Below are 20,875 nucleotides of genomic sequence, written 5' to 3'. Positions count from 1 at the left end.
TTTTTGCTCACTAATGTGATAGATTTATCAATAATTTCTTAGGAATTCTTGTATTAAGTGCTATTGCTCCCCATTAAACATTAATATAATAATAAAATTATATTCATTTCATGACAGAAGTAAAAGAATTCATAATTATTAGATTTAATGTCCCTAGATATGTTAATAGATATAACTTCTCTCTCTCTCCCTCTTCTAAAAGAAGGCCATGTTTCTGCATATGTGCAAGTAGTTGAAGGAAAATCCCTTGTCATGCTGGCCCTGGAGAGTAGAAAGATCCCTAGAGTTATGGGCTCCTTTGTTAGGTTGGAGGAGTAGTGAGATGGCTGCATCTAAAATCACACACTCATCCAAATAGCGAGCATGTGAGTGGTGACTGCAGAGGACATTGTGCTAGGCAGAGGGGGACCAAGGATAAGGACATCTAGTCTTCTATCCATAGGTGCTCACAAGAGTTGAAGACATGTGACTGAATTTGCACCATAGCATTCTAGAATGTTAGGGTGTTTTACTGTACTTGTAAAATGATTAAAGGCAATGTAAAAGATTGATTCTCTAATTTCCTGATTATAAAAAGTAAAACCTATATTGATATTCTGATTTGAAATTTTGAAAGTATTTATTATACCTCAATGAATTTGATCCTTAAAATAACCCTGTGAGGTAGAAACTTCCCTCTTTATAGAGAGGAAGAAATTGAGTCTCTGAGTCTTGCCAAAGGTCACACAGCCAGTTAGTGGCAGAGTTAGGAACACATTCTCTTAGCACTCTCTGGGTCTGTGTTCTTAGTCTTAAAATTCTGTACTTGATCTTAGCCAAAAGGCCAAGAAAGAAGTAGTCTTAGAATTCTGATGATTTTTAAGTTTGGATAAATTTAAAATTTGATACTGAGTTTCCAGCATACAAATATCAGAGTCATTTTAGACAGTGTGGCATAAGGGGGAAAAATAAAAGAAAATATCAGAGTCGGAAAAGTCTGTGGCCTCACTGATGGAGAAGCCTGTTAGAGCAGCAGGACAGTGTCTCCATCAGGAATGGCAACTGGTCCTCAGAGTGTCCATGTGAGTGGGCATGACTCCTTGAGGAGCTTACCCAGTGATGATCTGACCCTGAGGCACTGAACCAACTGCAAAGAGCTATTGCCCTCCAGAGAATGTGGCGCTCTCTTCCTCTCAGCCTCATCCATTTCCAGCATGCCTCCATCACACCTGTTCCCACTCCCATCCTTCCTCACCATGAGGCATGACAGTGGTGAATTGTGGTTGCTTGATGACAAGAGAAGAGGCTTTTTGTTTTAATAAAAATCAGCACTTGGTTGGATTAATAGCTGTTTTAATATCTTTAAGACCATAGTCTATAATGTCTTTTAGATCCCATTATGTATCAAAAATGAATTTTATAAACTGTAATTTACTGGGTATGATCTGATGCCTTTTCAGGTCCACAAAGACCTACCTGGTGTCAGGTTCTGATGAGGAAAGTCAGTGGGCAAGTGGCAGGTAGCTGGAAAAACACTTGAGGAGTCATAGACAGTTTCAACATGGCTCTACTATCTCTCTGGGCGTGAGTGAGCCCAGGTGCGAGCTTTGGGTGCAAGCCATATATACAACGTTAGCAGGGTAATTATACCTTTTACAGACAATAGTGGTTCAGAGCTAAGCAGGAGCTCACATGGGTGAGCCTCACGTGGCATAGTTACATAATGAGTGAAGTTGTGCACCTGTGCTCCAAACTCGCAGAGTCACGCTGGACTGGATGTCTGCCTCGGCCTATTCTTGACCACAGCACATCCATTTTCCTTACACATGGACATAAGATTCTTCCTTTCAAATCTTTAAAAAAATACTTAGGTTGTGCACAGAGATATGAGCAACAGTTGTCTCTAGTCTGTAAACAGCTGGACATTGGTTTCTGGGGAATGAGTGATGTTCTTCCTCCCTCCTTGAAGCTTTATAGGGCATCAGCCTTGTTTGAAACGATCCGACATGAGGCACAGCTGAGCACAGACTACAAACTCTCCCTCTTTGACCTACAGACATCATCCTACCAGGCCTTGCAGCGGGTGCTCGTCAGCCTAGGTGAGAACAGCTGGAACCCCAGCTTACTCCTTGCTTACGTGTGCACTGGTGCGCACAGGTGTGTGTCCAAGTTGTTTAGTGACAGCTGTGATGAAATGTGATTTTTTTGTGACAACAGACTGTGGAGCCACAACTACAACCAGTCATTGAACATTCATTCATTTATTCAACGAAGATTAGTAGAGCTCTGACCATGTGCTGAGTGCCTGCCCTGGGGATTATAGTCAAGAAGGCCTGGTTCCTGACCATAAGAAGCTCTTAGCCTGTGGAGAGACATAAGTCAGTGAGTCCAGTACAGTGCTGATTGGCATTAAGATAAACTCTGATGCTGTGGAAACAAAGTCTCTTTAAAAAAAAAAAAAAATTAAATAGTGATGAGGTCTCACTATGTTGCCCAGGCTGATCTCAAACTCCTGGGCTCAGTCAATTCTCCCGCTTTGGCCTCCACAACTTGCTGGCATTACAGGTATGAACCATCACACTCAGCCTGAAACAAAGTCGCTTGTCTAATTCAACAAAGTTTCTTATCTCTGGGTCCAGGAGGCAGAGAAAGTGTCCTTGAGACAGGGATGCTTGAACCAGGTGTGTCTTCCCCAGGTTCCCTCTCACCACTAGCACATGGTTCAAGAATCTGACTAAGGGGAAGTACCTGAGAAGACACCTGCCTTTTCTCTATTTCCTCAGCCACACATCTTTCAAGGTTGCTGTTTAATAAATGTTTTTTACCGCCTGTGTCTGCCTCCTAGGCTGTGGCACAGTCAGTGATGATTCTCCCAAGCCTGTGTGCCCTATCACACTGGGGCAGCATGCATCTTTTTTCACCTGGGCCTTAACTAGTCAGCCAGTCCCTTCCAGCTCCCCTGTCTGTCATCTGCCTCTTCCCAGGAGATATTTATTGGAACTATCAAAGGCTTTGAATTTGGATGTTTAGGCTTTTTTGATAACCTGTCCTTTGCTGTATGTATAAGAAATCTCATATTTCCTTTTGAAAAATGTATCTATTATATGTGTTCATTGCCTGGGATTACAGTTTATTATCTATTATAATCACAGTGTTAAGTCTGTCTGGCACTTTGGGGCCAGTTTTCCAATGTGCACAGAAATTGTCCCTGCTGTTCCAGTTAATAACTTAATAGAGGAAAAGGAGACATTTACACACACACATATAAATCTCCACTTGCATCCGATACCCAAACTGCAGGAAGCAAGGCATCCTTGAAGTGCTGTCACAGCTGCAGCATCTGGTCTGCTTCTGTCTGCTTTCTCTGGACTCTAGTTATAGTAACTCTTCCATATTTACATGTATGACAAAAGTAAATCCTCTGCATTTGTTCCTTCAGCACTTATAAACAATTCCTTTATATTTTTTGTGCTTTCATATTGGCACATTAGCTTTTAAACTAGATTATAGGCCAGTTTCTTAAGGAAAGTGGGATTTGAAATTCAAGTAAAAGACAGGAAAAGCTTGAAATAGAGAAGCAATTTTAAAGAAACGGACACCTTTCTTTAAACGGCAAAGAGGTTTAAACTCTTTGCCCATGGGGATAAAGGAAAAAGTGTGTTGGATCCCAGAAAGGAATGAGATATCAGCCCCAACAACACTACTACTACCTGTTACACATGTAGTGCTTTAAGTAGGTCTACCAGCCATCTTTACATGTAGTGCTTCATTTAATCTTTAAAATAGCCCTTTGAGTTAGGCAGGACAACTATTAGCATCCCTCTTGTTGAGACAAGACCAGTGAAATGGAGAAGGGCATACCCAGGAGAGGAGCTGGCATGCGTAAAGGGACGGAGATATAATTTGGGAAGAAATGGATAAGGCTGGACAATGTTACACATAGAGGGGCTGCATGGAGGGAGGAGAGAGAGAGAGAGTCAGAGGATGCATAGACATTTTGGGATGCTGAGGTGAGCAGATCACCTGAGGTCAAGAGTTTGAGACCAGCCTGGCCAACATGGCAAAACCCCGTCTCTACTAAAAATACAAAAATTAGCCAGGCATTGTGGCACATGCCTGTAGTCCCAGCTACTTGGGAGGCTGAGGCAGGAGAATTGCTTGAACCCGGGGCAGGGGTGGAGGTTGCAGTGAGCTGAGATTGTGCCACTATACTCTAACCTGGGCGACAGCGTGAGACCCTGTCTCAAAAAAAAAAAAAAAATGTAAAGAGCCAAGTGACACCAATAAACCTGGTGTCAGAAGCCAGGCAGGAAGTGAAAAAAAAAAAGCTAGGTTAGGGAACAACTCAGGAGGTAGAACAGAGAAGGGCAGGACTAAAGACAAGTGGACTGAATTAGATTAGCTCTTTTGTGGCACTGACTGCAAGACAGGTGAAGACTCGATGGTTTAGGGTAGTGTGGAATCAGTCATGTAGGACACTGCACCCACCATCTGAGGCAGGGAATTGAATTTGAAGCAGTGTGATTGAGATTCTATCACATATTGGAGAGCAGAGGCAGTGAGGTTTCTTCCCAGGATTTGATGGCCGTCCCTGATAGGCCTCTGTTAAGTAAGCACACTCGCTATGGACTCCTCAGCATATCTCTTTGTCTCCTAGGCCATCATGATGAAGCCCTGGCCGTGGCAGAAAGGGGACGGACAAGGGCATTTGCTGATCTTCTGGTGGAACGACAAACAGGACAACAGGACTCCGACCCCTACTCCCCAGTCACTATTGATCAGATCTTAGAGATGGTTAATGGCCAGAGGGGACTAGTGCTTTACTATTCCCTGGCTGCAGGCTATCTGTATAGCTGGCTGCTTGCTCCTGGGGCAGGTAAGATCTCTTTCTGTGGGAACAGGGCAATTAGAAGACTAGACCTGTGAAAATCTAATGAATAGAGGTGGAAGAGGTGAATTATCATAGATCTTACTAAGGAACTGATGTCAGATTTTAGCAAAACCTCAGCCGTGGTGGATATGCCATGGTGGGGCATTCAATTAATAAGACAGCTCAGCTTTCCCATTCCCCCAAGAAATCGCTGCTCCTCGCTGTTGAATGTGGAAGCATTTATCAAGGAAGACTAAGAGCAGAAGAATTAATTTCACTAGCAGCCCTATGTGTAGGCAGCTGTTGTTCATTAGCGAATAAAGTGATGACTGCAAGTCCTAACAAATTCTTTCTAGACATGGTTTAATAATTGTGACCCTTTGTCATGGCAAAGTTAAAGAGACTAAAATGATGATGGCAACTCTATCACAGGTTATAAATAAGTCTTATGCTTGAAATTTCTGAGTTTAACAGAACCCATTTTTAACCAGTTCTGCTGTAAATCTATTTCAGAAGTAAAAATCTCCTTTGATTAAATCAGCATTAAATGTTCAGGCTGTAACAGTTTCACTAAAGACAGAAACACTAATTAGCTGTTAGGGCCATATTTTTTGCATAATAAAATGCTGATGGCTTTACCATGTTGGAGGCACACCAGATCCAATTAGAGTTTATTGACTGGGGAAGTGGATCTTATAATTGGGAATCTTAAAGAATGGGCTTCTTGAATATCTATAAGCCAGTTTCAAAAACTTTAACTGCCAGTGAGAATTGACAAGATTTTCTTGATTATGTTTCTATCCCTTTGATTAAAAAAAAAAAAAAAAAAAAAAAGATGTCTGGATGACAGCTCCCAGATGCCTTTAGGCAATGAGCATTTGTGCCTATACATTCTATGCCTCAGCATTGTTTTTAATAGTCTTTTCCCTTTAGTTCCATGTCCTTTATGGGCTTTCCACAAAGACTGTTCTTACAGCTGACCTTTTTAATGCTGAAGGTTTTAAATTGGGATTTTTACAGTGACTTGGTTAGTAAATGTTGGTCACAGTGGAATCTTTGTGGATCCCAGCTCCCAGAGTGGCACTGATAGTCGTGAGGACACAGTTGATGACTGGGCGGTATCAAGCTCCTTCTCTCTGTGGTTGTTACATCTTGGGGACATGATTTGACAGGTGGTATATCCGAATCCCTGTAATAATGAGCCATGTATAATGAGGCTCCTATTGTTTCTTTTCCATTCCTTTTTGCTCTTAATGAGGCTCTGAAGCTTTCGCTGGGGGGCTCTAATCCAATCAGAGAGGATCGGCATTTTCCAGAGCTGACATACTTCATTACCATTTGAGAATATATCCTATTTATTGCCAGAAAACCACTGTGGACTGCCTCAATTTTATGCAGCCATCATTTTTTGCTCCTTTAATTCATTAATGACCATTGACCAGTTAGTCTTATTTAAAAATGGTTTAAAATGTTTTTATCTGGCTTTTATATTGTATGTTTATTATAATTTGCTTTTGTGAAATGAAAGCTCTGTTGGAACACAATTTCCACTTGGCCAATTATATTTTTCTTCGGGATTTTAGTTTCTATAAAGGGTATGTCTTGGCATACTCATGCACTATCTCTGAAAGGAGACTTTCCCTAGCTGGTGCTTCTAGGAAGCATCTGTTTTGAAACACATATGAAGTAGTCATAATTCCAGGAGCTTCTGAAAATATCATCAAAAGCAAAAGCCGTATCTTGAATTCCTTGGTTTCAAGCACCATACCTAATGGTAAAAGCTGTAAAAAGGGTACTGACCAAAATAGAGAAAGCCCTCTTGAGACCTTCGATTCCAGGATTTTTTTCACAGGGTTTGCAGGATGAAGTCACATACCATTGGCATTCCTGTCCCCTGCCCTCAGCTTCTCCTTTCACTGGCCCTATTGTGTATAATGTCAGCTGTGCCTCTTTTGCTTCAGGAATTCTGAAATTTCATGAACACTACCTGGGTGAGAACACAGTGGAAAACTCAAGTGACTTCCAGGCCAGCAGCAGCACAACCCTTCCAACAGCAACCGGCTCAGCCCTGGAGCAGCACATTGCCAGCGTCCGGGAGGCCCTGGGGGTGGAGTCTCACTACTCAAGGTAGGTAGTAAAACATTCCCAAGCCCATTTTCAGATAAATCTCAGGGCATTATTTTTTGTAAACATCCTATTTGAGCTAATAGAATACATCGTTTGGAATTCACATGGCTTTGCTCAGTCTGTTCACAGCTGCTGCAGCAGAAACAAATGTGTGTCTCTAGAGTGTAAGCCCCTTAATGGTCTGTCTTTATTCTTTTTGGTGATTTTGCATCAGGTGGGGAAGGGCCTCATCAGACATGCCCATTCTCTAAACAGGATTTGTAAACTGTTTCAACATAAACGTGGCTTTGAAGTTAGCATACCAGCCAATTAAAACAGATTATTTTTGGTTTTAAGCAGATTATAATGAGTTTGTTTTTACCATAGCTGAACACCTATTTGAGATAGTAATTAGCACCAGTGACAGGATATGTGCACAGATCTGTGCGCAGAGGGGTGAGGTGAGAGGTGTTGAACTCTCAAATATGAAGAATAGATAAGGGAACTGCTTTTTGCAAAGGTTGTAAAAGGTATAAGCTTATGAAAACATTTTATAATGATTGACTATTTTACCTATGAAAAACAATTTCCATAAGCACCCTGTTTCTAGGGAAAATCAAAGGAAGAGAGTACCTTAGAGCTGGGTTGTAACTAGATTTCCCAGGCATCTCCATTCTCCATCCAGTGATTACCAAGGGTCCAGAAAATCTGTGTGTCAGAGAATCTGCTATGTTTGCTTGTATCAGGTCCCAAGAATCTCTGCTTGTCTCCTGAATGATTTTCATTTGTAATCATGAAAAATCCTTAGGTAATTCTGTGATTTATTTAGAGATGATTCACCCAGATTCCCAAGTATGTGGTAGTTGCTGCCAGCAGCTGGACTGATCTTTGGGGTGCTTATGAAGTTGGGGAAGAAAGAGTTCTTAGGTGAAAAATAATTATTGAATAATGTAATATCAGTATCAGAAAGGGCTATAGTAGTCATCTAGTCCAGCCCCTTTATTTAACAGAAGTTAACATTGAAATAGGACCTGCTGACAGCCAAGTTAGTGTCAGAGCCAGGATCAAAACAGTCTAGATCTCACCCAGACTTTCAGGCCAGAGCTTGTTCTGTTTTTAATTTTCAAAATTAATATCATATTTTGAGAAAATAGCCAAATATAAGAATTTCATTTCTAGCTTCTGTTCTTAGGAAGAAGGAACAGGCTTCAGCCACATGCACACACGCTTATCTTATTTCTCCTGTGACTGCTATGCATCCTGGAGTATCTCCGTCCTTAATGACCCAGGCAATAGTTTGGCAATTACAGGGGTTGACAATGTGGTAACTCCCAAGAACTTGGAAATAAGGCTGCCCTCTGAGATTGAAATTATAAATGACTCTAATAAACTAGGTTAGACATTAGACCAGAGGTATACAAAGCTATTTCAGCAGACAGAAACTTAGGCCAGTGTGATTAGACTATAACCTGACCAAAGGTATTGCATATCCAAAGTGAAAGTTAGAGGGGCATGGTTGGCCAGCACTAGAAACCCAAAAATAGGAGAGCAAGCAGGGCAGACTTTGGCAGTGTCCATCTCTAACACTATCAGAGGGAGAGAGAATCTTGGTTTAGGGACACAAAGTCCCATAGAAAAGGCTGACCCCATGGTGGACATGCAGTTGCCATGCTCTCTTAGTCCCCCCACTGTCCCTCTTTCCACAAGTATTTGAGTGCTCACTCTGTATAAGGTACTATGCTAGAGATTAGAGATCCTGATGAACAAGGCCGACATAACCCCTGCTGTCCCAGAACTGAGGGCAAGCTCTGAAGTGTGGCCTTCTAAAGTTTAAAAACCTGATTAATGTTGCTAACGTGCCCAAAGAAGGTTTGCCGCTTGGGAGCAAACTTCCATTAACCAAGCTCTAAGAAAGTTGTACAAACTAGAATGCCAGGTATTATATACATTCTCTATCTGCAAGTATATTTACATGAGAAACCAAATGATGATTAGAAAGGCTGACAAGAAGCATGAGAACTGAACAAGGGAGGACAGGAAGACCATCTGAGAGATATTCTCCACCAAGGGCTGCTGAAGGACTTTGTGCATACTGCCTGGGGTAGCCTTTGGCAGCTTAATTCCCCTCATCCTCTGGGGTCAGTTCAAATATCCCCTCCTTAAGGAAGCCTCTACAACTCCCAACATAGGTTTCCTTACCTCTTATGCCCATTTATACATTCTCATTATACCTGACATTTTCATTTAAGCACTTAATGAAATTTTAATTAAAATATTTTATATACTCTGTTTACTCTTTTTAAGTTCTGTGAGAGCAGGGGCTATGTCTGCCTTATTCATCAGGAACTCTAATCTCTAGCATAGTACTTTATAGAGTGAGCACTCAAATACTTGTGGGAGGAGGGATGGCAGGGATCTAAGTGAGCACAGTGACTGCATGTCCACCGTGGGATCACCATGCCGATGGGGCTTTGTGTCCCAAAGCCAAGATTCTCCCTCCTTTTGATAGTGTTAGAAATGGGTACTGCCAGAGTCTGCCCTTCTAGCTTTTGTGTGTATGTGTGTGTTTCTGTTGTTGGCCACCAAAATTATAAAGGTACTTGGGTGTACGACACCTGCCACTTGAAACCTCTGCATACATGAAGGTGGCCTCTCCCTTATGGCAATATGGGGGCCACATCCAAGTCATTTCAGTCTAAACCAAACTTTCATAAGGCTCAGCCTGCATGAAAATGTAGATTTCTCTTAATACAAATTTCCAAACACCTAGATTAAAATTCACCAGAAGAAAGAGGATTACCCTTGGTCTCACTCTTCTATCGCCTACTCCTCATTGAATGCCATGGTTGAACTTTAAACACTTATGTCTAAGCAGTTCTTTTCTGTGATACTGGAGTTTGAGTACTTCTGTTTCCAGGTGCCTTTTGAATTGAAAAATGTCTTTTGTTCATCTCTTCAGCAACGATAGAGAGAGAAGAGAGACTGCAACTTGCTTGTGTTTCCCATGTTAACCATTTCCCCTCTGCTCTATACAGAAAGCTAACAAGTTCTAATGAGTCCTTAGGCTCTCTAGCAGGTTATGTGGCTTGACACTCAGCATCACTTTGTTGAGCTCCCTTCAGTAGCCTAGATCTTCCCCTTAGACTGCTAGAAATAAGGTTTTTCCTGTTGCTTTGGAGTAGTCTTATTAGAGATTTGTTTGTATTTTGTGAGCCTAAACTCATAATTGATGATAATATTAAAATTAAACACTTTATTGGCATGGTTTGAATTTACTGGAATGGAGTGTTTGTGAGAGTGGTTCCTGTCTCATAGTTTCATGAAAACAGTAAGAAATTTCCATTGATGTATTATTTTTTATCTATAAAGTTAGTAAATATTTTTTAAAGCCATAATGCTCAGTGAGAATAAAGATGCAGTGAATGAGCAGGCTCATGTCCTAGGGATATACCTTGATATAGCAATTCTAAAAACAATTTGCCAATAGTATCAAAATTCTTTTTAGATGTTTGTAACCTTTGATCTCAAAATTTTTTATTTCAGAAATGGAGCAAAGATCTGTACTTACTAGTACCTATCCTAGGTTTATATATCATAGAAGATATTGAAAACAATGTAAATATAAAATAATAATTGAATTATAAATTATTTTATATCTATTCAGTATATTATGTTGCAATTAAAATTATGTTTACAAAGAATATTTAATCTAATAGCCAAATATTTAGTCACATAGATGAAATATTAATTGAAAAAAATAGGATATAGAATTACTATATATAGCATAATTTAAATTTTATAATATATACAAAAATGGATATGAAAAGAAAAATTCTTGGAAGGAGAATATTATTGGTCATATTTTAGTGGTGATTATAAATGGATGGTGGAATTATGGTTGCTTGTTATTTTATTCTTTTTACTTTTCCTTATTTTTAAATTTTTTTATAATTAGGCATATATTACTTTTAAATGAGGAATAAATAGCCATGAATAAACAATTCTGTCATTCAAAAGGGGGAAAAAGCCTTTTTGTAATTTTACTTTGCAGAGAATAAAACCCCAGTATCAGAGCCTGTCACCATGATCTAGTTCTAGGAGGGTATTCTGGATTTATTTTCCGTTCTTGTCTCTTGGTGAATACTGTATTTCAACCAACCACTATGCCTTCTTCTCTGCTCTCTAAATGTACCCTGTAATTTCTCTCTCTCTACTCTAGCTCAGGGGTCTCTAAGCTCTGGATCTGTATGTGTAGCTGTCAGTAAACATCTGTTCCTGGATATCTTCGAGGCATCTCTAGTCTAAAACACCTAAATCCTAACTCTTTTTTTTTTTTTTAATTTTTTTTAAAGAGATGGAGTCTCTCTCTGCTGCCCAGGCTGGAGTGCGGTGGCACAATCTCGGCTCACTGCAACCTACCCCTCCTGGGTTCTAGCAATTCTCCTGCCTCAGCCTCCTGAGTAGCTGAGACTACGGGTGCACGCTACCACATCTGGCTAAATTTTTGTATTTTAGTAGAGACTGGGTTTCACCATGTTGCCCAGGCTGGTCTCGAACTCCTGAGCTCAGGCAATCTACCCACCTCAGCCTCCCAGAGTGCTAGGATTACAGGCGTGAGCCACCATGCCCAGCCAAGCCTAACTCTTTAATGTCCCCATTTCTACTTTAATCTTTTTTCTGATTCCTGTGCCATCATATAACTAGTTGTTTAAGACAAAGAAGTGAATCATCACCCATTATTTTCTCTTTCCCTCATTCTAATCCATTAGTTAATCTTGCAGATTTATAGAAATATATTTCTTTAAAATAAATTTTGAACAACCTATTAAGACTGAATCATGAAGAAATAAAATATCTAAACAGATCTATAACTAGTGAGGAGATTAAATCAGTAACCAAAAACCTCCCAATAAAGAAAAGTTTGGGACCAGATGTCTTCACTTGGGGAATTCTACCAAATATTTAAGGAAGAATTAACACCTATCCTCTTCAATCTTTTTAAACATTAAACAGTAAGGAACGTTACAAACTCATTTTATGAGGCCATAGTTACCCTGATGCCAAAATCAGACAAAGATACCACAAATAAAACAACTAAAGACCAATATTTATCATAAAAAATTGATGGAAAAATCTTCAAAAGATACTAGCAAACTGAATTCAATATTACATTAAAAGGATTCCACACCATGACGATGTGGGATTTATTGTTGGAATGTAAGGATGGTTCACCTATGAATATCAATCAGTATAATTCACCACATTAACAGAATGAAGGATAAAAACCGTATGATTATTTGAGTTGATGCAGAAAAGCATTTAACAAAATTTAACACCCTTTCGTGATAAAAACTACACTGCAAGCTAGTAATAGAAGGAAATTACCTCAACATAATGAAGGCCATATATGAAAAATCCACAGCTAACAGCATACTAATGGGCAAAAATTTGAAAATATTTTAAGTAAGACCAGGAACAAGGCAAGGATGCCTTCTTTTGTTATATCTGTTTGATATAGTACTGGAAGTGCTAGCCAGAGCAATTAGATAAGGAAAAGAAATAAATATCCAAATTGAAAAGGAAAGAGTAAAATTGTCTCTATTCACAGATGACATGATCTTATACATAGAAAACTCAAAAGATTCTACCTGAAAACTATTAGAGCTAATAAACAAATTCAGTAAATCTCCAGGATACGAAAGCAATGAACAAAAATTAAATGTGTTTCTTTACACTAACAACGAACAAAAAAATTCAGAAAACAATCCCGTTTACCAAAGCATCAAAAATAACAAAATACTCAGGAATAAACTTAACCAAGGAAGGGAAAGACCCATATACTGAAAACTACAAAAAATTCTGAAAGAAATTAAAGAAGACACAAATAAATGGAAGACATCCTGTGCTCATGGACTACAAGAGTTAATATTGTCAAAAACATCCATACTATCCAAAGTGATTTGCAGATTCAGTGTAATCCCTATCAAAATCCTAGTGACGGACAGGCTCAGTGGCTCACACCTGTAATCCCAGCACTTTGGAAGACCGAGCTGGATGGGTCATCTGTAGTCAGGAGTTTGAGACCAGCCTGGCCAACGTGCTTGTCTTCACTAAATATACAAAATTAGCTGGGTGTAGTGGCACATGCCTGTAATCCCAGCTACTCAGGAGGCTGAGGTGGGAGAATCGCTTGAGCCCACGAGGCAAAGGTTGCAGTGAGCCAAGATCGCATCACTGCATTCCTACTTAGGTGACTCCATCTCAAAAAAAAAAAAATCCTAGTGACATATTTTATGGAAATAGAAGAAAATTCTAAAATTCATTTGGAATCTCAGAGGACCCCATATAGCTAAGGCAATCTTAAGGAAAAAAATAAACCTAAAGGCACCATACTTTCTGATTTCAAAATATTGTTACAATTAGCTGGGTGTGGTGGTGTGCACCTGTAGTCCCAGCTACTTGGGTGGCTGAGGCATGAAAATCGCTTGAACCCAGGAGGCAGAGGTTGCAGTGAGCCAAGATGGTGCCACTGCACTCCAGCCTGGCGACAGAGCGAGTCTCCATCTCAAAAAAAAAAAAAGTACATATATATACACATATATATTATATGTATGTGTTTATGTATGTCTATATTATATATAATTATAAGTATATGTACATGTTGTAATTATATATTACATATAACATATGTGTAATACATAATTACAAAACTACAGTTATCAAAACAATATGTTACTGACATAAAGACAGACATATAAACCAATGGAATAGAATAAATAGCCCAGAAATAAACCCTTATGTGTATGTCAAATGATCTTTGATAAGGGTACAAAGGCAACACAATGGGGAGAGAATAATTTCTTCAATAAATGGTGTTAGGAAAACTGGATATCCACATGCAAAAGGAAAAACGTTGGACCCTTACTTATACAACATACAAAAATTAACTCAAAATGGATTAAAGACCTGAACATAAGACCTGAAAGTATAAATCTCCTAGAAGAAAATATAGAGGAAAAGCTGCTTGACATCGGATTTGGCAATAATTTCTTGGTTATGATACAAAAAAGCATAGGCAGCAAAAGAAAAATAGATAAAGAGGACTACTTCAGACTTCTTAAAAACTTCAGTGCAGCAAAGGAAATAATTAACATTGCGAAAAGGCAGCCTATGAATGGGAGAAATTATCTGCAAACCATATATCTGATAATATCCAGAATATATAAAGAACTCCTACAATTAACAACAGAAAGTTCAATTTAAAAATGGGCAAAGGACCTAAATAGACATTTCTTCAGAGGTATGCAAATGACCGACAAGCATCTGTAAAGATGTTCAACATCACTAATCATCAGCGAAATGCAAATCAAAACCATAATGAGAAACTTTTTCCCCATCAGGGTGGTCACTTTCAAAAAAATAGAAAATTACCAGTGTTGGCCAGGATGTAGAGAAATTGGAATCCTTGTGCATTGTTGGTGGGAATGTAAAATAGTGCAGCTGCTACAGAAAACAGTGTGGTCATTCCTCAAAAAATTAAAAATAGAATTAGTAAACAATGCAGAAATCTCATTTCTGGGTATATATGAAAGAATTGAAAACATGATCTCAGAGGTGTTGGCACACCTGTATTCATTGCAGTACTACTCATAATACCAGGGGGTAGGAACAACCTAAAAATCCATCTGTGAATAAACAGATTTTTAAAATGTGGTGTATACAGTGGGATATATATGATGGACTATTACTCAGCCTTAAAAAAGAAGAAAATCGACCGGGCATGGTGGCTCACTCCTGTAATCTCAGAACTTTGAGAGGCCGAGGCAGGAGGATCAGGCTCATGAATTCCTGACTTTCCTGGGCAACACAGTGAGACTCTGTCTCCACAAAAAACTTTTTAAAACTAGCCGGATGCAATTGTGCACCTATAGTCTCAGCTACTCAGGAGGCTGAGGTGGGGGAATCACATGAGTTTGGGAGGTCGAGGCTGTAGTGAGCTGTGCTTATGCCACTGTACTCCAGCCTAGGTGACAGAGCAAGACTCTGTACTGGGGGAAGAAAAGGAGGAAGAAATCCTGTCACATGCTACGACGTGGATGAACTTTGAGGTCATTATGCTAAGTGAAATAAACACACAAAAAAGACAAATACTACATGATTTCATTTAGTAATATTTGTTTTTGTATCTGATTGGCTTATTTCACAATGAGGTGTCTAAAGTAGCCAAGCTCTTAGAAACAGGAAGTAGAATGGTGGTCATCAGGGATGGATAGGAGGAGTAAAGGCTGGTTGTTTAATGGATATAGAGTTTCAGTTTTACAAGATGAAAAATTTCTCGAGTTCTGTTTCACAAGGAGATATAGTTAACACTACCATATACTCGAAATGGTTATGAGAGTAAACTTTGTTATGTTTTTTACCAAAATTTTAAAAAGTATTTTAAAAGTACGTATTTAATCAATCCACTTCTGTTTCCAGGGCTACATGCACAGTGCAGGTCACCATCCTCTCTAACCTAAACCACTGCTACCACTTCCTATCTGATCTCTCTTCTCCCTCCCCGCTTCATGGCTTTCCAAACCCATTAGCCAGAGTGCTCTTTCAAAGATATATTTGGGATTCTGTTTCTTTGCCCTCCTACCCATCACAAAGCTCCCCAAACACACTGAAATTCCTTCAGTGTTTCTGATGGTCTTTAGACTCCAGCTCACTTTCCTTTTGCTGACCTGTATGCCTGTGTGATCTGGCCTCTGCCCACCCTTCAACAACACCTATAATCCTTCTTCATCTTGGCATCTCCATGTGGCCCCCTGGCCTCCTTTCACCTCCTAGTTTACACCAAGGGCTTTCCCACCTTAGAGTTCTCCACATGCTCTTCCTTCTCTCAGTGAAGTTCTGCCCACTGCTCTTGGGGTCGCTGGTTCTTTTCATCCTTCAAATTCCTACCTTCTCAGAAAAGCCTTTCAGAAGCTCCATTGTTAATTTCATTCACCTCTTTGTATTCCCAGTCTCTAGGGCAGCCCTGGAACATAGTAGATGCTTAAGAAATGTTTGCATGAGCAACTGACTGGTTCTCGAAATGAAGTGCTTCTCCCTTCTGCCTGAACGTGTTGTGTAGACTATCTTTTCCTGTAGATAGTCCAGTCACCCTTTGGAACTCTGTTTATATTTCACGCTACTTTCATCAGAATTATCCCCATCCTTGTTGGTCCAAATCATGTCTTTGCTACCCTCTCTGTACCTAATAATAGCACTTGTTTTATTCTTTCCGGTTTTGTAATTGTGTAGTTTGTATGTTTTTCTAAGCAGATGGTGATGTCCTAGAGGGTAGGTGCTGTGTCCTTCTTTCTGAATTTGTACTAACACAGTGCCTGACTCATGGTTAGATATCAGTAAGTTTGAAATTTAGTCTCCAGAAAATGTGTTGTAAGCAAACTCTGTTTATGCTGGGCTAGTGTTTGTAAAATGCACTATGCCCCTAGAAACTGAGTCTCTATGCCTTGGGGGACACCTTTATTCAATTACCCACAGCGTAGCCATAGTGTCCTTGTTATTCTGCAGACTGTTTTTGCTCTCCTTAATGCATCTTGCTGCTGAAAGGAAGTAAAATGCTACAAAGGAGTTTCTGAAAATGTATTTAAAAATAAAGAAGTGCTTTTATTAAGTGTTTAATAAGAACTTCCAATCCCTTCCTCCCAGATCAAAAGAGGCGTAGATTGAAACCACTGTATAGAACATGAACCTCCCATAAGGGAGATGTTATGAATTTCAAAACACATCTTCAGTTTTTAACTCTGATATTTAGCCAGCATCTTGCAGTATGTAGATTGTTCCCTGGGCTCCCAGAACAGTGCAGTGGCACTTTAGGGAATCTAAGACTGGGTAGGGCTTTGTTCAGTAGTAGGTCAGGTCTGGAAGGAGCACTCATAGGGGGTTTTAAATAAATTGCAATTGTAGACTGCCCTCTTAATGGGGTAATGTTCCTTCATTGTAAAGGAATATTAAACCTTGATAAACTATAGCTCTTATGTTTTTTTCCATTTTGGTGTTTTTTTATATTTACAAATTTTCTACAGTGAAAGTTACTTTTATAATCAAATACATTTTCTTATTTCAAAATACTGATTAATTTAGATTACACTTGTTTATAATGCTGATAGCTCCATTGATTCTACACTGATAACAAGCGGCAAATATTAACAAGTCTGACAATATCAACTGTTGGAGGAGATGTCAGTTCATTTTTGAGATGGAGTCTCGTACTGTCGCCCAGGCTGTAGTGCAGTGGCACGATCTCAGCTCACTGCAATCTCCACCTCCTGGGTTCAAGCAATTCTCCTGCCTTAGCCTCCCGAGTAGCTGGGACTACTGGCATGTGCCACCACACCTAGCTAATTTTTTCTATTTTTAGTAGAGATGGGGTTTCACCATGTTGGCCAGGATGGTCTCAATTTCATGACCTTGTGATCCCCCTGCCTCGGCCTCCCAAAGTGCTGGGATTACAGGCATGAGCCACCACGCCCAGCCCACAAGCTATCTTTTAAATGACTTGTGGGAGAGTAAATCGGCATAACCATATCAGAAGAAGTTTGTCATTACCATCTGAAGTTGAATATTAGCTAGGTGAAGTGGCTCATACCTATAATCCCAGCACTTTAGGAGGTTGAGGTGGGAGGATTACTTGAGCCTGGGATTTTGAGGCTGCAGTGAGCTTTGATCACACCACTGCATTTCAACCTGGGTGACAGAATGAGACCCTGTCTCAGTAAATGAACGAATGAATGCATAAATGAAGAATGTCGCATATGTACATACCTGTTATACTTGAGGTGTATTATCCAAGAGAGAGTCTTGTGCATGAACAAGAATCTTCAAAGCTGCACTGTAAACAATAGCAAAATTCTGGAAACAACCCACTTGACATTAGTGAGGGATTAGATGAGTAAATGAGGGTGCAGTCCTAAAATGGACTATTAGGTTTCAACAACAAATGAGCCACAGTGAACCCTAAGATATGGCTAACTTATAGAACTATAATAATAAGTGAAAAAGTAAATCCTAAAGAAAAATGACTAAAAAAAAAAGTAAATCCTAAAACATTACCGACAGGATGACATCTTTTTAATAGAGTTAAAGATAAAAATAAAAATATACTTTTCAGAATACAGACAGATGCAATAAAACCTGTATAGAAAGGAGAGCCAGGGAGTGATTGCTGAGAGATTAGGGTTGGGACCTAACTCAGGCTGTGGATGGACTCACTGGGAGGTAGCAAATGATTAGAGGTATGTTATTCTCAAGATCTTGGCTTTTGTTTTGGGTAGTGGTTTTGTGCGTGTTAAGTACATTATTTAAAATTACAAAATAAATAAATGAAAGCAGCTACATGGTGGCACACACCTGTAATCCCAGCTACTCTCAAGGCTGAGGCAGGAGGGTCACTTGAGCCCAAGAGCTTGAGGCTGCAGTGAGCTATGGTTGCACCACTGCACTCCAGCCTGGGCAACAGAATGAGACCCCATCTCTGAATGAATGAATACATGAATACATGAATATAGGCTGTGCATGATGGAAGAGTGTCACAATCCAAAGATTATATATGATTAATACAATTCCAGAGATAGTCCCTTTTACCCTCCTACCTCAGCTCCCCCAAAAGAGGGCAAAAAGTAGGGGTTTTTAAGCAAATGAATTACAAAAGCAGGATCGCAACAAGGACTTCTTTAACATATTGATGTAAATGAACAGTTGATAGACTGAGTCAAATTATTCCTATCTGTTCTTTAAAGCAGTCCCATGCACTGGTGACTATGCCATTGCTACATCATTAGCCTTGTTCAATGTAGAGTCGGTCTTTGAACATTTAAAATTATCATTATAGGTATTTCTAATTATGATTTTTTGCTAATTGAGACTGACTCCCAATCCAAACTGGTAAGGTTTTACTTCACAAGACAAATGTTTTTTTCTTACCCTCAGTCGTTCCCAGAACTCTGTGAAGAAAAAATAGATAGAATATATTTTGGCATTTATTTTGTTCCTTAAAACAAAGAGTTTCCAATTTCATTCTAAACTCGGGTACTGCCATTTTGAAAATATTTTATGAGCATGTAGTCTGTGCCAGGGCTGATGCTGAGCCTGGGGATATATGCATGAGTAATAGCTGGAATTCTTGGCCTTACAGTAGCTCACAGTGTGGAGCATGCAACAAACATGTAAATTATTAATCTACCACGAGAAGTGCTCTGATAAAGGTCTGAACAAAGAGGGCTGTGCCTCACTCTGCCTACTTGGGTGGTGAGGCAGTGAAACAAGAGGCTTCCAAGGAGGTGACATTTTAGCTGGGTCCTAAAGGGTGAGGGGAGAAAAGCCATTCCAGGCAGAGGAGTTTCTCATCAGGCAAGGGCACGGAGGAAGGAAAGGGCCCAGACCTTCCAGATGTTGAATGTTGTTTGCAGGAGGAAGATAGTCTGTCCTTTGCTGCAGGGATTATAGCTTGCAACATCACGGTTCCCCAGCTTCTGCTTCCTGATGCTCACTCCTTTCTTTTAAGATCCAAAGTTGGGCTCCTTCTCAAATAGGGTGGGTTTCCTGGCTGAGAGAGAAGGTCTTGCTGTGACCTTCTCTCTGACCATGGCTGGCTTCCAAAAGGCAGCCTTATCTGTGAAGTGACTCACTTAGGCTCAGCTATATCTGCTTGAGGGAAAAAAAGTTGATACCACATTAAGGACTAGAGCATAGAGGCAATTGCAGGAATGAGTGGGACACACTGTGGACTCGTCTTATGCTCCTGACTCTTGAATTTCTACTCCTTCTGAAAGGCTAAGAACAAAATGAGTTCAGAAGGCTTTTGTAAGCTTCTTCGTGTAAGTCAGCAGCTTAGCAAGAGGTTAATTATAGCCGGGCGCGGTGGCTCACGCCTGTAATTCCAGCACTTTGGGAGGCCGAGGCGGGTGGATCACGAGGTCAAGAGATCGAGACCATCCTGGTCAACATGGTGAAACCCCATCTCTACTAAAAATACAAAAAATTAGGTGGGCACGGTGGTGCGTGCCTGTAATCCCAGCTACTCAGGAGGCTGAGGTTACTCAGGAGAATTGCCTGAACCCAGGAGGCGGAGGTTATGGTGAGCTGAGATCACGCCATTGCACTCTAGCCTGGATAACAAGAGCGAAACTCCATCTCAAAAAAAAAAAAAAAAAAGGTTAATTATAGTTGGTCGTCTTGAATGGCCTCTGAAATAGCCTAAATGAAATCATCTTTTATGTTTCAAATGACCCTTTTAATTTTTATGTTATTTATTTGAGAAGGAATCTCTCTCTGTCACCAAGGCTGGAATGCAGTGGCGTGATCTTGGCTCACTGAAACCTCCACCTCCTGGGTTCAAGCAATTCTCATGCCTCAGCCTCCCAAGTAACTGGGATTATAAATATGCACCACCATACTCAGCTAATTTTTATATTTTTAGTAGAGAGGGGGTTTCCCCCATGTTGACCAGGCTGGTCTTGAACTCCCAACCTCAGGTAATCTGCCTGCCTTGGCCTCCCAAAGTGCTGGGATTACAGGTGTGAGCCACTGCACCCGGCCTCATGAGCTTTTTTAAAAGCAGAACTCTTGAAATTGCTAAGTGTGAGTTATCCCCATTGTACCTGGGAGGGATAATCTGGTAAATGGTAGTGTCAGCCCAAAGACAAAAAACAGAACACACTGATGCAGGGAAAAGTGTCATGAGCCTGTCACTGACAAGCATGAGAGCTTGGAATTCAGAATGACCTAGTCTTTCTTGCACCAGGGCCTGACACTTCTGCACCTGTGCCATAGGGCAGGGACCAATCTGTTAGATGCCCTGAAGACCTGGCAGAGGCACTGTTGAGCACCAGACATTTCTTCCTTTATCTCTTGTCCCAAATCCTTTATTCA

The 20,875-nt window shown here is 40.1% G+C and overlaps 1 protein-coding gene across 3 annotated transcripts in view; it reads left to right on the top strand.

Moving 5' to 3' along the window:
* TTC28 (tetratricopeptide repeat domain 28) overlaps positions 1-20,875 on the top strand; it is a 655,746-nt gene that overhangs the window by 553,264 nt on the left and 81,607 nt on the right. For all 3 annotated transcript variants that reach the window (XM_021666147.2, XM_021666146.2, XM_012464921.2), the window contains exons 9-11: positions 1,949-2,078; positions 4,637-4,855; positions 6,811-6,976. In XM_021666147.2, the coding sequence (XP_021521822.2) occupies positions 1,949-2,078; positions 4,637-4,855; positions 6,811-6,976 (515 nt within the window). The remainder of the gene's footprint in view (positions 1-1,948; positions 2,079-4,636; positions 4,856-6,810; positions 6,977-20,875) is intronic.

Source organism: Aotus nancymaae, unplaced genomic scaffold (genome assembly GCF_030222135.1).
Source record: "Aotus nancymaae isolate 86718 unplaced genomic scaffold, 86718_ANA_hifiasm-v0.15.2.pri h1tg000076l, whole genome shotgun sequence".
NCBI classification, from domain to species: Eukaryota; Metazoa; Chordata; class Mammalia; order Primates; family Aotidae; genus Aotus; species Aotus nancymaae.
The sequence above is the reverse complement of the archived record's forward strand: the minus strand, read 5'-3'. Positions and strand labels throughout refer to the sequence as shown.